At 38.8% G+C, this 16,899-nt stretch overlaps 3 protein-coding genes across 3 annotated transcripts in view; 1 reads left to right on the top strand and 2 right to left on the bottom strand.

Annotated features, from left to right (window-relative positions):
- Positions 1–14,445, bottom strand: part of LOC103149503 (carboxypeptidase N subunit 2) — a 71,148-nt gene extending 56,703 nt beyond the window's left edge. The window contains exon 1 of the mRNA XM_016680027.1: positions 14,176–14,445. The gene's annotated coding sequence lies outside the window, so the exon portion shown is untranslated. The remainder of the gene's footprint in view (positions 1–14,175) is intronic.
- bcl6ab (BCL6A transcription repressor b) lies at positions 5,933–12,228 on the top strand. The gene is made up of 9 exons (XM_007568702.2): positions 5,933–6,030; positions 8,055–8,226; positions 8,308–8,529; positions 8,620–9,360; positions 9,446–9,564; positions 9,667–9,831; positions 9,914–10,044; positions 10,139–10,276; positions 10,850–12,228. Exons 2-9 carry the CDS (start codon positions 8,066–8,068, stop codon positions 10,991–10,993), a joined length of 1,821 nt encoding a protein of 606 aa, XP_007568764.1. The 5' UTR covers positions 5,933–6,030; positions 8,055–8,065; the 3' UTR covers positions 10,994–12,228.
- A 2,240-nt stretch (positions 14,446–16,685) lies between the features above and the next one.
- The window catches only part of cmpk (cytidylate kinase), a 16,295-nt gene continuing 16,081 nt past the window's right edge, over positions 16,686–16,899 (bottom strand). Inside the window, exon 6 of the mRNA XM_007568769.2 lies at positions 16,686–16,727. Within this exon, the coding sequence (XP_007568831.1) occupies positions 16,686–16,727 (42 nt within the window). The remainder of the gene's footprint in view (positions 16,728–16,899) is intronic.

The following is a 16,899-nucleotide window of genomic DNA, read 5'->3' as shown; positions in this document are numbered from 1 at the left end:
CGAGGGAATGCAAAAGAAAAAAAATTCCCCATGTCCCCTGGAGGGCTCCGAAGCCCACAACATTTTTGCTAGCAATAAAGCATCTTAAACATTTCTGTTGCTCCGACTTTAATTGCTCAATATTTGGAGGCGTGGCCAACAAGAACCTAATGGCTTTATTACCTTCTTCATTGTGAAAACATTGTGAAAACTATAAACATAAGCAGACTACAATTTTAACACATCACAGAAAATTTATGTCAACATTCAAAACTTCTCTTTCTGTTCTGGTTGAAATTCAACTGGAGAAAATGAGCTCAATAGAAGAAATCTCAGATGGAACACTGAAGGGAGATGAGAATCAAGTGATTAAGAAGATAGTGGCCAGACTGTCAAATTATCAAATGTGTGAATTTGTGGTTTTTATTAGGCCCGAGCAGCTAAGCGCTGCAAAGGCCTATTGTTTTGTTTTGTTTACATTTTTTTATATAGTTGGCAGTGGCTTTTGCCTTGGTGCTCACAAAGGGGGCAATTTTTGTCTCTTACTGTTGAATTATGCACTCTGACATTAGCTAAGTCAAGAGAGGCTAGCATTGCTTTACTCTACATGTTTTTGGTTCTTTTGTGAATTCCTGGATGAGTTTGTCCTGCGTACCTGAAGCAATCTCAGCAAAGTGGAAAGGTTCCCTGCTGTGGGTCACTGGAGTCCTAAAGCCTTAAAAATTCTCTTCATTCATTCTCTTGAAAATCCTATAATCTGAGGGATCTTTTAGCCTACTTCATGTAGTCAGACAGGTTCTGTTTAAGCCTATAGCAGTCAGATCTTGCCCTGAGTACAGAAACATATCAAAAAGTTTGGCTAATCACAGTTAAGTTATGACTTATAGGGCGGTGATTAAGATTTTTACACAGAGTTCTGCTAATTGGGATAGTTTGTTTCCCTTGGTAAACAAAGTTCACTTCAAAATAACTTTCTGTGTTTACCAAGACTTTAATTTGTAAATTAAAAATTTGTTCTGAAGCAGTCTGAAGCATTTAAGTGTGACAACAAACAAGAAATCTGAAAGGCAGAAAATCCTTTTTTTTATCTTACCCAAAACTGCAGAGCACACTTTGATCCATTATATGTACTTTTATATGTTTTTATATGTACTTTTTTTAGGGGGGGAGGAGTATTTTTGTGTGTTTACGAAAGGCAGACACATTTCTTTGCTAAATAATCAAAAAGTGGCATGTTTTTGAGATCCAGCCGATACCTTCTTGAGGAGATTATCTACCGCATGCAGAATTCTGTCTCTCATTTGCTATCTGCAGCGAAGCCCTCGTGAGAAGCCGAAGATGTTGCACTGAGGCACACGAGCAAAAGGCTGGCTAATCTGAAACCCATGCATCCTCTCGCCTGCGAACAAAACACCAAGAACCGGACTGAGCTCTTTGCTGCACCTGACTGAGCAACTTTTTTGTCTCCTGTCATTCATTGCAGAAAAGGATGTGGAGACGTTGCACCCGCAGAAACACGGGCCACCAAAGATAACCACAAGGGGAAAAACATCAGCGATGCAAAACAATTCTCTACACTGCTTTGTTGCCATAGCCACCTAAACTGCTGCAATTTAGACCTGTGGAGCTCCACTGCACGCTATCTTCTCTGCAGGTTGAAATTCATGCCTGCAAAACCTTAATGTTTTTGCTGCTTGTTGTTTTATTTAATTTTGTGTATTTGTGAAGGGGAAAAAAATCTGCCATTGCTCCACGTATTCAGTGACTTGTGTGCAGCTACAGGATGGATGTTTGACTGTCTTTGTTGCAAGATCTCAAGTGCCAGGGAGATTTATTAGAAGCCCATTTATAATAACAATAATAATAAAAAAACAAAAAAAACAAAGGTCTTCGCACTGTAGATATGAACAGTTGGACATGTTTATGACGATGCTATAAACATGATTGATATCATTATCAAGAGTAAATGTTTCTGGTGAATGAGGTACTCCAAAATGCTGGAGGCAATAAAACGTTTCAAAAATATTCCTGAACTTTTTTTTACATTTAGCATTTTTACAAAACAGTTGTCCCAAGAACACCTACATGTAACTGACTATTTTNTGCTCCGACTTTAATTGCTCAATATTTGGAGGCGTGGCCAACAAGAACCTAATGGCTTTATTACCTTCTTCATTGTGAAAACATTGTGAAAACTATAAACATAAGCAGACTACAATTTTAACACATCACAGAAAATTTATGTCAACATTCAAAACTTCTCTTTCTGTTCTGGTTGAAATTCAACTGGAGAAAATGAGCTCAATAGAAGAAATCTCAGATGGAACACTGAAGGGAGATGAGAATCAAGTGATTAAGAAGATAGTGGCCAGACTGTCAAATTATCAAATGTGTGAATTTGTGGTTTTTATTAGGCCCGAGCAGCTAAGCGCTGCAAAGGCCTATTGTTTTGTTTTGTTTACATTTTTTTATATAGTTGGCAGTGGCTTTTGCCTTGGTGCTCACAAAGGGGGCAATTTTTGTCTCTTACTGTTGAATTATGCACTCTGACATTAGCTAAGTCAAGAGAGGCTAGCATTGCTTTACTCTACATGTTTTTGGTTCTTTTGTGAATTCCTGGATGAGTTTGTCCTGCGTACCTGAAGCAATCTCAGCAAAGTGGAAAGGTTCCCTGCTGTGGGTCACTGGAGTCCTAAAGCCTTAAAAATTCTCTTCATTCATTCTCTTGAAAATCCTATAATCTGAGGGATCTTTTAGCCTACTTCATGTAGTCAGACAGGTTCTGTTTAAGCCTATAGCAGTCAGATCTTGCCCTGAGTACAGAAACATATCAAAAAGTTTGGCTAATCACAGTTAAGTTATGACTTATAGGGCGGTGATTAAGATTTTTACGCAGAGTTCTGCTAATTGGGATAGTTTGTTTCCCTTGGTAAACAAAGTTCACTTCAAAATAACTTTGTGTTTACCAAGACTTTAATTTGCAAATTAAAAATTTGTTCTGAAGCAGTCTGAAGCATTTAAGTGTGACAACAAACAAGAAATCTGAAAGGCAGAAAATCCTTTTTTTTATCTTACCCAAAACTGCAGAGCACACTTTGATCCATTATATGTACTTTTATATGTTTTTATATGTACTTTTTTTAGGGGGGGAGGAGTATTTTTGTGTGTTTACGAAAGGCAGACACATTTCTTTGCTAAATAATCAAAAAGTGGCATGTTTTTGAGATCCAGCCGATACCTTCTTGAGGAGATTATCTACCGCATGCAGAATTCTGTCTCTCATTTGCTATCTGCAGCGAAGCCCTCGTGAGAAGCCGAAGATGTTGCACTGAGGCACACGAGCAAAAGGCTGGCTAATCTGAAACCCATGCATCCTCTCGCCTGCGAACAAAACACCAAGAACCGGACTGAGCTCTTTGCTGCACCTGACTGAGCAACTTTTTTGTCTCCTGTCATTCATTGCAGAAAAGGATGTGGAGACGTTGCACCCGCAGAAACACGGGCCACCAAAGATAACCACAAGGGGAAAAACATCAGCGATGCAAAACAATTCTCTACACTGCTTTGTTGCCATAGCCACCTAAACTGCTGCAATTTAGACCTGTGGAGCTCCACTGCACGCTATCTTCTCTGCAGGTTGAAATTCATGCCTGCAAAACCTTAATGTTTTTGCTGCTTGTTGTTTTATTTAATTTTGTGTATTTGTGAAGGGGAAAAAAATCTGCCATTGCTCCACGTATTCAGTGACTTGTGTGCAGCTACAGGATGGATGTTTGACTGTCTTTGTTGCAAGATCTCAAGTGCCAGGGAGATTTATTAGAAGCCCATTTATAATAACAATAATAATAAAAATAAAAAAAACCAAGGTCTTCGCACTGTAGATATGAACAGTTGGACGTGTTTATGACGATGCTATAAACATGATTGATATCATTATCAAGAGTAAATGTTTCTGGTGAATGAGGTACTCCAAAATGCTGGAGGCAATAAAACGTTTCAAAAATATTCCTGAACTTTTTTTTACATTTAGCATTTTTACAAAACAGCTGTCCCAAGAACACCTACATGTAACTGACTATTTTAATGGCTTAATATGCAAATATGCCTTAATATGCATTTATATGCTCAGTGGAAACTGGCTTAGCATATATTTAGTACAGACAGTCAGTGTCAAGGGGAAGAAATTGGGCTCCTGGATTGACTGCTTCGCAAACGCCAGCCAATGGCGTGCCAAGTTGCATCCAGAGATGCATTTTCTTTTAAATATTTCAAAAGAAATCTGTGAGTAAACCTGACTTCTATAAGCACCTCGTCACACTAGATTTCATTTAGGGCTGTCAAAGTACATTTGGATCCGTACATATGCATGCTACACTTTTCAGATTTGTTTTTGTAAAAACAAAAACAAATTTAAAACTATGAATCATTTTCGGTTGTACATCTCACTTATGCACTACTTTGTGTCAAGCTATCACTGAATATTCTAATAACACATAAAAGCTTGTTGTAAGGAGGCAAAATATGAATGAATTGCCTTCTGGAAAAATGTAGCTAGTCTTCATATTTATGCAAGAAAAACAAACTGAACATCTTTAAAAAAAAAACAGGAAAATACACAATGTTGCTTACACTCAAAGAAAAATTCATTGCCAATTTAAAGAGCAACAGCATTGGCTTTATAATAAGTGTCAGGCGCTATGAGCCCACAGCTACTGAAAGGTTCTCTGTATCACATTCTCTGTGTTTAGCATTTCAATGGCCCACTTGTTTATTTGTACACAAGTCAGAAAACAATTTATGTAACAGATTCAAATTCACTGTAAATCCAATAAGCGATCTGCTTCATTAAAAGGGAGACGGCAAAAACAGAACAAGATATGGTGTACGAGGAGGAGATGAATCACTTGTTATGGATTTAGGAGAGTCCAGCTAATAAGGAACCGGCCCAGACATCTAGGAATATTTCATATTTCATCTCCTTATCTATGAAGCAGCCTGTTCCCAGTGACTATTGCATCATATTTATATCTGCCATAAACAAACATCATGAAACTCATCAAGGACTTAGTCACAAATATCAGGTTCCTTATAGATTATATTACTATTACTATTATTTGTAGTAGTTATTATTAATATTATTATTATTATTATTATTATTATTATTATTAGACACTACATTTCATGATTTGGGTGAATGGTTATTTTGTCTGGGTGTCTTTGTGTTGTGGAAGGAAACTAGAAGATATATAGAGCATTTTAGTTTAGTTATGAAGTACTCATATTTTCAGTTATGTTAGGGCGTGTTAGGTCAATAAGAAATTACACACAAGTAATAGATCATTGTCCAGAACTTGTCTGATGACACTCAATGTGCATAAACATATGTGAGACGTGAAATACGTTTTGAGACATAAACATGGTTGGTCTGAAGTGTAGCGTTTCTTTGCTCCGGCGGAGACATTAGTCCGTTTTACACGTGTGAAGTTGTGATAGATGAAGCTGTCGTGTCCCCCGTTGGGGAAACAAGGAAATCAATTTTTCAGCCTGAATTATCAGCGTGTGACTGGGAAAAAGTGAAAAACAAATCAACAAATAAACACGCCGACATCACATTACTCATTTTAGGAACATGAGCGGCTAACTTTCCAACAATTTTCATAGGACCCTGGGCGAGTTTTGATAGACAACGCACAGTCCTTTTCCCCACAGTATTTATAACTTGGTCAGCTGACCTTGCACTTGGACGTGACCACTTCGCGGGGAGAGTTGGAAATATTAAAAACCTACTCATTGAAGTTTCTAGAGTTGACATATCTCACAGTAAACACTATAAAACGCCTAAAAGAAAGCGTGTCTGTGACATGCACATGTAGTGTTTGTATAAAGTGCTTTTAATGCAGTTTTAGGGGATGTACGGCGAAGAGAGCCTCCCCCGCCCCGCAAATAATGGTACAGCCTTCTGTTGAAATTCCGAGAATTGAGCCGCTGTGTTTCTTAGAACTGGATTCTCAGAACTGGTGATGCTCAGAGTTTCGAGGAAACTTTTATAAGGTGACTTTTTTTTCTCTCTCTCTTCCTATTTTCTCAGAAGTGTAGGGAAGTTGCACCGGCTTGTGCAGCCTCTCCAGCTGCTGTCAAGCTGGAGATTTTTATTTATTTAGTGTATTTTGTGGACATTTAAGCTGAGAGTGAACTGATAAATGTGAACTGTGGTGGTTGTTTTTGACAGTCGAAGTCATGTTGCACTGTTTTAAACGGAAGCACGGTGTTGGGACGGTGTTTTTGTTCATTAGACGGACTTATTCTGCTTCCACTCAGTATTTAGTAACTGCTGTGTTTAGTAAACCTGTAGCGTCGGATAATTTTCTAACTTGTAGCTAAATGTTCGCAGATATTATTTAACTTTTTTCAGTTTGTTATTTCGCAAGTTTAATGTCATGTTGTGTTTAGCTGTGGCGCAACAGTACCGGTCTGTCTGGTTCAGTCACTTCTAATTTCCTCTGCGCAGTTTCTTTTTTCGACGGCGAAAGTATTTTTTATTCAACCCATTTTTGCTAAAGCGTTGTTTTCGCCTTTTGTTTTGATAGTAGAATCAGCTGTAAAACACTTAACAGAACCCTGGATAGATTCCAGGACTATCCCAGGACATCCTTAACACTTCTATTTGCAAACTTGACAGGACTTGTGCTGGCCTGCTCTCAAGCAGCCCGAAGTTACGCTGTAACAACTAAACCACTCCTTGAAATCGACAATCTTTTTCACATCGTGACGTATGAGATTTAGTGTAGCAATTTCAAGGAGTTTATAAACACCGTGGGTGATTGGTTAGCCGGGGGGCGTGTGAGTGAATGTAAACTGGTTAAATCAGACGAGTTCCCCTTATGTGGGGGAACAGAAAACCTCTCCGTCCGCGCGCTGGCAGCTCCAATCTGAGCAGGAAGGACGGAATGTGCTCACACACTGAAGGCTGCCAGCGCGCGCTCTGCGCCAGTTTGTCTGCGCACATTAGAGAAACATGAGAAAGGTGTCCCATAATAGTCCGGGAACATTGTAACAAACTTATTTATTTTCTTTTTGGGGAAAAAATATAAAATTAGTTAGAATTAATTTTTACCCATCATTAAAAACGAAAAATGTATTTAAAAACTATGCTGGGTGTGTAAATACAACCCTATTGATTAAGCCTGCAGGCGTTTTAAAAAAAAAGCACATGTATGCACTAGGTAGATATATCGTGTTTACTATCCTGTCGTTAAGACCCAGTTGATGGGAAGCAGAGTTTCACATAGTTTAGTAAACATGTTTTTTTCCGTTTACAATGGCGCCATCTGGTGTTGAAATGCAAGTGGAACACCTTCCAAGTTGTGTCTCCTGTTGTGAATGAGGGATTGTCAGTGGGGATGTGAAGGGAGTCCCAGGGTGACAGCCACTCATACAAATGTGCAAGCTCCTATTTAAAATAATATTTTGCATGCATACATTTTATGTATGCATACAGAAAGCTTTGAGTTGCAATACTTAAATTGTTAAAATATATCTTTTTTTAATGTTTTCCATTTTTGTCCTCGTTAGTGCCTTTTTTTTAATTTCGACCACTTACTAGCCCTGTCACACCAATAAATTTCTTCTTTTTTAAATACTCATAAATACTTTTATGCAATAATTTAGGAGTGAAAATGGCTAGCTGTAATGAGTTGCAGCATTGTTTTTAGTTTTTCTTTTATATCAATATATTTGTGTGCTTTGTAGTGCCTCTTTTAATCTTTTAACTGACCCCACCCTCAAATATTAGAGCTCCCCTCACCTCCACTGCATGAATAAACTAACAAATCTTACATATCATACTTTTATGTTGTCCAACATGACTAATAAACATTTATTCATCTCTAGATTTATATAATTATTTCCTGGTTTCTATGACGTTTTTATGTGTTGGATCTTGAGCTGAATTTATTTGCAAAAAAATACAAAGACCAGTATACTATTATGAATATATAATAGTATACTATATGAATACTATTCAGTATTCATCGACCTCGCTTTGAATTTTTGGGGTTTTTTGCGCCTCTCCACAGACTGCGACAGCATGGCCACGACTGCAGATGGCTGCATTCAATTCACACGTCATGCAGGCGACGTCCTGCTCAACTTCAACCGCCTCCGCAGCAGGAACCTCCTGACCGATGTCACGGTGCAGGTGGACGGACAGATCTTTCATGCGCACAAGACCATCTTGGTAGCCTGCAGGTATGTGTTGGGAGACGAAAGAGAGCACTTCACACCTTGTTGCTGCTATTACCTGACAACTAATTATTTTCAACCCTACAGTGGCTTCTTCTATTCTGTGTTCATGAAACCCGAGAACGCGAGCCTTCATGCCATCAGCCTGGACCCCAAAGTGGACCCCAAAGGTTTCTCCCTCCTGCTGGATTTCATGTACACTTCCTTTCTGAACCTGAATGACTCTGTGGCCTTGACCACCCTGAACACAGCCATCTACCTACAGATGGAGCACGTTGCTGACACCTGCCACAGGTTTATCAAGTCCAGGTAATGCAGACTATCAAACTCAAAAATGCCATCCTGTTGTTTCTGTGAAAGCTGCAGGGATCGGATTTTAATTTCAATTTGTTTCTGCAGACATCAGGCTCTAAATATGCAAATGGAAGAGGTACAGAACAACTCCTCGAATCTGGCAGAGGAAATCTCTGCTAAAACGCTTGCTGAGGAAAAGGATCCAGACTTTAGAAATAATCTCTTACTGAGGTTGTCCCCTCAGGAGTGTGGGGGGTACGTCTCCAATGTTTTCAGGGGGATCAACACCACTGGTTCCTACCAGGTGTACGGCGATTTGCACATACCCGCTACGGTACTAGAAGGTTCTAATAAGATCGTCAACACCAGCATGGCCCAACCCTCCATTATCCGACCAGTAGCAGCTCACCGTAACCTCCAGTGTCCCGCCTCTCCCGTGGAGGGCCACAACACCCAACACCCACAAACCGGCTGCCTGAGACCTACCCTGAGCTATGCCAAGGGGGTCATCTGTAGCCCGCAGAGCCCCCACAGATCCGACTGCCAGCCGAACTCGCCCACCGAGTCCAGCAGCAGCATTAACGCCAGAATGAACCTGAAGCAGGCCTGCGACTCCCCCAGAGACGCCAAGGCCCGCAACTGGAAGAAATACAAGTTCATTGTCCTGAACCAAACCCCTGACGAGAGCGGGAAGGAGACCCAGAGCAACAGAGCTGAAGTGGAATTTGCGTCACACTCTCTCAGCCCCGCCAGGAGTGAAGCAGCTGGCGGACATGACGAGATCCAACCAGAAGAGGGAGCCAGCAATCACAGAGAGGAAATGAGTGAACTCAGCTGCAGCAGCAGGTACAACTGGCAGAACTCATGATGAATCAGCACTAATTGGGGATCTCTTGCGAATAACTAACTGAAACGTACTCTTTGGTTTCAGATTCTCCTCCTCTAGCTGCGATAGCCCTCACCGCATGGAGACCAGCCACCTCACTCCAGCCTCTTACAGCAGCGACGAGGCCACAAAAATGTGCTCAGATTATTCGCCCTCTAGCTGTGGTGAGTACCACACCACCAACCATCAGACTGTGATATTATTTTGCTTATTGAAAGTCATTAAATTTAAGCTGTTTTCTCTTTCTTTTTCTTTTAAATTGGCAGAAAATAACTTCTTCTGCAACGGGTGTGACTCCAAGTTCTCGGAGGAAGACTCGCTGAAAGATCACATGGGTCAGGTCCACAGCGACAAGCCATACAAGTGCGACTGCTGCCAGGCCGCCTTCCGCTACAAAGGCAACCTGGCCAGCCATAAGACAGTTCACACCGGTGAGTGCTTTTTATGGTCAGCTGTAGCTCTTTGATGCAGCCACATTTGTTCCTCGCTCAACCTGCCCGCGTCTACTTCCAGGTGCAAAGCCGTACCACTGCAACATCTGTGGGGCTCAGTTCAACCGTCCGGCCAACCTCAAGACTCACACACGGATTCACTCTGGAGAAAAGCCATACAAGTGCGAGACGTGTGGTTCTAGGTTTGTGCAGGTAAGAAGATCAAGAAGCACCGACCTTTGAAATCATTTTAAGACGCCCGCCTATGTTTCAGTCTGGTCACCATTTCTGTCTCTTGCCTAACCAGGTCGCCCACCTGCGCGCCCACGTGTTGATCCACACGGGAGAGAAACCGTACCCCTGTGAGATCTGCGGAACGCACTTCCGCCACCTTCAGACGCTCAAGAGCCACATGCGCATCCACACGGGAGAGAAGCCTTATCATGTAAGCTTCCTATCCCATTAGCCACCACTTGTTCTCAATGACAGGAGGACTATCAGTTTACCCTCTGTGATCCTTGAGTAGTTCTAAAGACATAAAAGAAAGAATAAAAGCCCAACAGGAAGTCATAATTACAAGCTTTAACGTTATAATTATGACAACAAAAGTAATAATTTTGAGAATAAAAGTCATAATTTTGAGAATCAATCATAATTATGAGAAAGTCATAATTTTGACATTCAAAATCAATCTTAAGATCGAAAGTCAGTCTCACTTTTGATATAGTCATTACTTCAACTTTCAGGCAGTTATGAGATTCAAAATTATAGTTTTGAGTTTCAAAGTCATGATTATGAGACATTGAATCTCATGATTATGACTTTGAAAGACAAAATCTTGACTATGAATCTCATAATTATATCTTTATATCTCATAAGTATAACTTTAAAACTTAAAACTTTCTTTTGGGCTTTTATTTATTTATTTATTTTTTCATGGTTAAATGGTTCTTCCATAGTTTAATGCACCATGTCTGACTGTGTTTTTTTGTTTTTTTTTATCGTTTTCTTTTTGCAGTGTGAAAAATGTGACCTCCACTTCAGACACAAGAGTCAGCTCAGGCTTCATCTCCGACAGAAACACGGCGCCGTCACAAACACCAAGGCTCAGTACCGCAGGTCTTCTGGCAACATGGTCGTCGGCCCGGTGAACTCCTCCTGAGTTAGCCGCCGGCCACCGCTTACAGACTGGGTTAAAAAAAATACAGAGCGAACGCTCAAGTGTAATATTTGGCCTTTTTTTTTTTGTTTGTTTTTTTCGGGCTTACACACGTTGCACGTGTCCACGTGTGAGAGACGCTAATCTGCGCTTTTATTTTGAATGTCCCAACAACAGAATGTACGTCTTGAATGTGAATCTGAGTGGGTATTTCTCTGTTTTGCAAATACCTCGACAGAATGTCAGCCCTCTTTGTTGCTCGATTAGAGAATCACTGTTACACTTTGGTTTTAGATTAAGGTATGAACCTGCCCAGTAATTGGTCTGATGCAGTTATGATGCCGATTTTAACTTTTCTTTCATAAAGCTCTTTGTGTAAATAAGATATCTATATATTATATATTTTCGGATAGCTACCATTTGCTGGCAGAGTGTGAATATATTAACATTTGGTAATTTCTTTTCCTCATGGAGTGGCTTGACTGTCATTCATGCTGTGGGCTTTTTATTTTTGCTGTGTCATAGTTTGTGGTACATGCTGTAATATTTACAGACTGTCATCTGTTTTAAAATTCGCTACTTTTTGTACATATTGAATTTTTTTTTACAGATTTTTTTTTTCTTTTTGAGCTTGGTGTCTTGCACATGCCCATAATGTTGTAATATATCTGTGTTCATACGTCAGCTTGAGTATTTCTACTTTAAATGTTCTCAACGGTTCCTTAAACCCCGTTCCCAGCACTTTTATATTCTTGTTTATTTTTGTAAATGTGATTCTTTCTTCTAATATTTGGTGCTGCAGCAATCCATTTCCCCCAAGGGTTGTTTTTTTCCCCTTACTTAACCGTGTGCTTCGTAAAACACTCATTATATTTGGCAGATTTTCTGTGCCTTACATTTACATTTTTCTGTCGGCTTTTACCACAGACTGACAATTATTTGAATTTTAATTGTGACCATCTGAAAGCTCTGGTACTTAATTGCTTTTTTTAAAATATGTTTGCCTTGGTACTCAAGCTAATTAATGCATATGCATGTTAAGGTACCATTGGTTTGGAAGCACCTCACCTGAAGGGTGAAGCTCTTTAATGTGCAGACACCAGGCCTCAAGCTAAAACACTCAGGAATATCAGTACAATGTAAGCAAATGTGTTTCTAATGGCAATTGAATATACATATGAAATATATTTATAAATATATTTATATATATGACAATAAAATGTGTACTGTGGAGCATATATGCATCACTCCTTCATTTTTGGGTGTTAAATTACCACTATGAGACTTAGTGACATATTTATATTGCCAAAACCTGACTAGCTTAGAATATGACTAAATGATGAAGTAAAGCTGAGTAGATTTGTAAAACAAACTCCATCACAACACATCTTCAGAAATGCAGACTGCTTCAAAACATGTGTTAAACAGGAGCCTGGACGGCCTACACAAAGCATTCAGTTTAACTCCATAGAAACTATGGGATTAGTTTAAAAAAAGAATATAAAAGAATATTTTAGTAATCGAGTACTTCATAGAATATTTTTACGATTATCCGAGGAATCAGATATCTCTCTCTCTCTCTCTCTCTCTCTCTGTCTGTTTTTCTGCCCCATTCCTACTGTTTGCTCCAAAACCGTGACGACACGATTCTGATGCCAGAAAAGTTGTCCAACCAACAGCCGCAAAGTTCAACAATCCTTATTTGTCCCCTAAACCCTGGCAAAACTGCACACAATTCAACACCATGCTGCTAGCGCTTCATAACAACTCATAGGCAGAAGTAAGAGCGCTACACTCCACAAGTAATGATCCGGTCGGAACACAGTGTGCTACATAATAAAACATAATTTAACGAAGCTTCGAGGCAGATACATTTTCCTCGAGGAATTTTAGTAATCGAAGTACTCGAATCATTCGAGGAATCGTTTCAGCTCTAGATTAGTTAAAAGTGAGATGGTGAGCCAACTGTTCTTGTCCAACATCAGTGTTTGATCTCACAAATGTGTTTCTGGGGGAAAGGTCTGATATTCCTATTAAAAACACTCCTAACCATTGTGGGGTAATAATTAAGGTGGTATTGCAACCATGAAGTATATGATAATTTCACATCAGGATAACTGATTAAAACAGAGCTTATTTCAAAATATGCTATATAGGATGACTGTTTAATAGTCTATAATGCAATTGATGTTATAAATAGTATTTAAAATAATTGTACATAGTTAAACATCATGTAAAATGGAAACAAATTGTCTCTTTTTGATGTTCTGAAAGTTAATTGATTATAAATTGACAAGTAGGAAAGGGGCAGGTCATTATAAGATATTATATCTTCTACCTGCTCCTTTTCAAACAGAAAATATAAAGTTTGCATGTCACATGGGCAAAATAATTTGTTTTACATTTTATTTCTTAAGTTTGTTTCATTCTATTTTATTTTGTTTTTCTTTTTTTCTTGATTGTTTTTTCTGTCTGTTCGAAATAAATAAATAAATAAAAATAAATTTCTGACTCTGGTTTCTTTCCACAGTCCAACAACATGTCTGTCAGGTAAATTGGTCTCTAAATTCTCCCTAAGTGTGTGAGTGTGTGTGTGCATGGTTGCTTGTCCTGTCTGTCTCTGTGTTGCCCTGCGACAGACTGGCGACCTGTCCAGAGTGACCCAGCCTCTCACCCGAAACGTTCACTGGAGATAGGGACCAGCACCCCTTCCGACCCCACTAGGGACAAGGGTGTACAAAAAATGGATGGATGGACGACTTCTGGTTCTCACAGAGCTCCTATTGTACACTAAGGACCAGTATTTATTGCACCTGTACAGTAAATTTTCCATCATTTAAAATCATGTGTTTTTACATAATCACAACTATTAAATATATTTTTCATCCAGATTAATGGTCAGTAAGAACGAACTTCCAACAAGGATGTTTTAAGCCCTCGGCATGTGTAAAGTTGGCATCGTTTTCTGTGTGTTTCACCAAGAAAAATTTTATCACCCATTAAGTTTCTTTATAGTTTACTTAAAATGCCTTGACATGGTCACCCAAGGTCACAAATACAATTTAGTCAAGTTAATGTACATTCAAAGAAAACTGTTGGTTTTCTACAAGGCAGGCCTCTGTCTTTGTATACGTGTGCATGTACAGATATGGATGAATGAAATATAGAAAAACGTCCATACAGACCTGATGAATGCTTCATGGACTCTTCCCAGGTGGATTTCAGGTCAGCCATCCTGACATGGTTTGCTTTAACTCCGCCCACTGATAAGGCCGACAGGTAAATTCAGGATTCGTTGCAGCAGGAGACCATGTCATTAAACAGTGAAATACGTTTCAGCTTGCTGTACATTGCTGTTTTATTAATACATATAACTATATGGTTAGTATTAAAATAATCAAATCATTGCGTAGTTCACTTTTTCATACGACAGCTTTAATTGACTATATAGTTAGGCCTATATAGGCCTAACTATGTAGGCCTATATATTTTGACTATATAGTCAAAATATAGTCACTATTGAGTGAATTATGAACCTGGTTATGAAGTTGTGTTTTCAATATGCCTTTGGCCCAAATGACTTGTTCAATTTGTTCCTCAGAGTCTGGATTAGATTGGGGTGTTTTTATGTTAAATGTCTGTTTTCTGGTCTATAAATGACTAAAAGCAATGTTATACATATAAACAAAAACAATAAGCTCTTACATCCACATAAAAGAACTTCAGAAATAGTAAAAGTATTTTCACAAAGCAACGGGGTTTTTTGTTCATAAACTGCGAAAACATGCATTGAAATATGGTATATTACGCCTCCTGCTGGTTGATGTGATGTTTGGAAAGTTATAAATTAAAATTGGAACAGATCTTTGCTTTGAAAAAGTATGTACCCATTCCAGGTTTCTTCAGTCTGTTCTTTATTTTCCTTTAATCTAAAGGTTTCAGGTCATTAAGCAAATTTTTGGATCAAAGATAACGTGAAAAAATACAAAAAACAAATGGAACCATAATCAATTTAAAAATACTTTACTGATCCAAAAGGGAAATTAAATGTTGTAACTCATATCACTCAAGGCCGTTTTAGATGGTAATGGCTGTGGGCAGGAAGGGTCGGTTGTAGCGATTCGCTGCACAGATCGTTTTTCAGGCAACAATAAGATCGACTATTATGACAATTTTTAGATCAGGATGTTTGAAAAATTTCCCCACACTTCATGGTTTTACACTATTTAAGAGATTTCTTGATTCTGCAAAACAAATGTTTTTTTGTTTTTTTTTAAACACATTTTCTACATAATCAAGTAAACATCTTCTGTTCCACACGTTGAGCTGTTCTGTTTAAACCTCTGGATATAGAATAAACTTCTTGGACGTGTGGAGTTCTAGAACTTTCCACACTAACATTGCACTGCATGATGGCCGTGCAGCAGGAAGTACATAAAGTGAAAATGTATTCGATCAAATGTGTGTAAAACTTTGTCAGTATTACGTTAATGTCGAAAAAACATAATTTTGTAATTGCGGTGCTTCCATTCAATTAGAAAAGTAAAATTACACAGAATAAGTTTATGATAGTTTATTTAAAAATGCTCACCCTCTAGCTACTTCCCGTGATTTTCTTCTTCATGGTTTGCACCAGTGAGTACATCCGGTTGTTGATCATGTGACTCGTGTGATGAGAATTTTTTTTCCCTGTCATTTTGGTGAATTTTATTTTTAATTTTTTTAATTTTCATGTTTTTATTGAGCCAATTCATTGTCAAAAAGCCAAATTGCACAAAGATGCTCAATGGAAATGCAGCTGTCTGCTTATTGTGTTGTATACAGTATCCCGGCCTGGGTGTAGCTAATGAAACAGGATTTAATTTTCACATTTTCACACAGGTCTCAGTTGGCTTGGATAGGCATTCTCAATAAAATAAATTAAATAACTTGAAATTTTACTATAAACAGTAAACTATATGTGGGTAACATAATCAAAAGTATAAAAAAAACTCAATGTTTTGTTTTCACTTTCCATCTTTATGAATCTTCTTCAAACACATCATACAAAAAAATTTCATTTTCATCTACATATTTATTTCAACTTGTCCCAGGTGTTATTTCTTCAATGAAGTGCATCAAAATGTTCTGCTAAAGACACGTCTCACTCTTCCAACCTTTCCCCCCAACCAGACGCTGGATGCTTCCACGTGGAGCAGCCGCTGTCCAAACATGACACAGATGTAAAATTGAATTTAATGAGATGGCTGAAAGGCTATTGGCAAATCGATGAAGAGTCTACTCGATCCTTGTCACCAGGTCACATGACAGTTTGGTCTGAAGCATCACAGCTCCTTCTTACGACATGATACTGTGAAGACATTAGTGATAAATACCATGTTGATGACAGCGTTTAGCGTCTTTGATAAATTTATAAGCGTCTCGAGAGGAGAGGCACTGAACGGGTCGATAGCAAGTAGCTGCTGGGCATATCCTCCCGTCCCTTGGCCCCCAAAACCCCGGCCCCCCAAATCCATCACTTCTACCACCACGCGGGCGTGTTCGCACGAACAGCGTTGTGTTTAGACATGGAAATCAAAAGGAAAAACAAACAAAAACTCATCTGGAAGGACATAGAAATGCATTAAAGTAGAACCGCAGTGGATAAAAAGAAACTTAAAAAGATAAATGAATGTTGCTGACAGTTGGGAGAAAATCAAATTTCTTTGATCAGGATGGCTTTCACATCAGCAAACACCTGGAGGGACAGGAAACAGAAGGGCGGGGCTTAGTTTCACTTTGAGGTTCAATTCCACATTTTTGTCACATTACAAGAGCAAACTTCAAGTTGAAGTGGAAAATTAATGATGTGTGATTTTCAAATTTGGTTTACTGTACATGTAAAAATCTGAAGAGTGTGGCATACCTCT

This window comes from Poecilia formosa, unplaced genomic scaffold (assembly GCF_000485575.1).
Source record: "Poecilia formosa unplaced genomic scaffold, Poecilia_formosa-5.1.2 Scaffold230, whole genome shotgun sequence".
Lineage (NCBI taxonomy): Eukaryota > Metazoa > Chordata > Actinopteri > Cyprinodontiformes > Poeciliidae > Poecilia > Poecilia formosa.
The sequence above is the reverse complement of the archived record's forward strand: the minus strand, read 5'-3'. Positions and strand labels throughout refer to the sequence as shown.

Coding starts and splice junctions, on each gene's coding strand:
- bcl6ab (XM_007568702.2), top strand. CDS start 8,066: ATGGCCACGACTGCAGATGGCTGCATTCAATTCACACGTCATGCAGGC. Junction 9,832..9,913: donor CCATAAGACAGTTCACACCG/GTGAGTGCTTTT, acceptor GTCTACTTCCAG/GTGCAAAGCCGTACCACTGC. Junction 10,277..10,849: donor CGGGAGAGAAGCCTTATCAT/GTAAGCTTCCTA, acceptor TTCTTTTTGCAG/TGTGAAAAATGTGACCTCCA.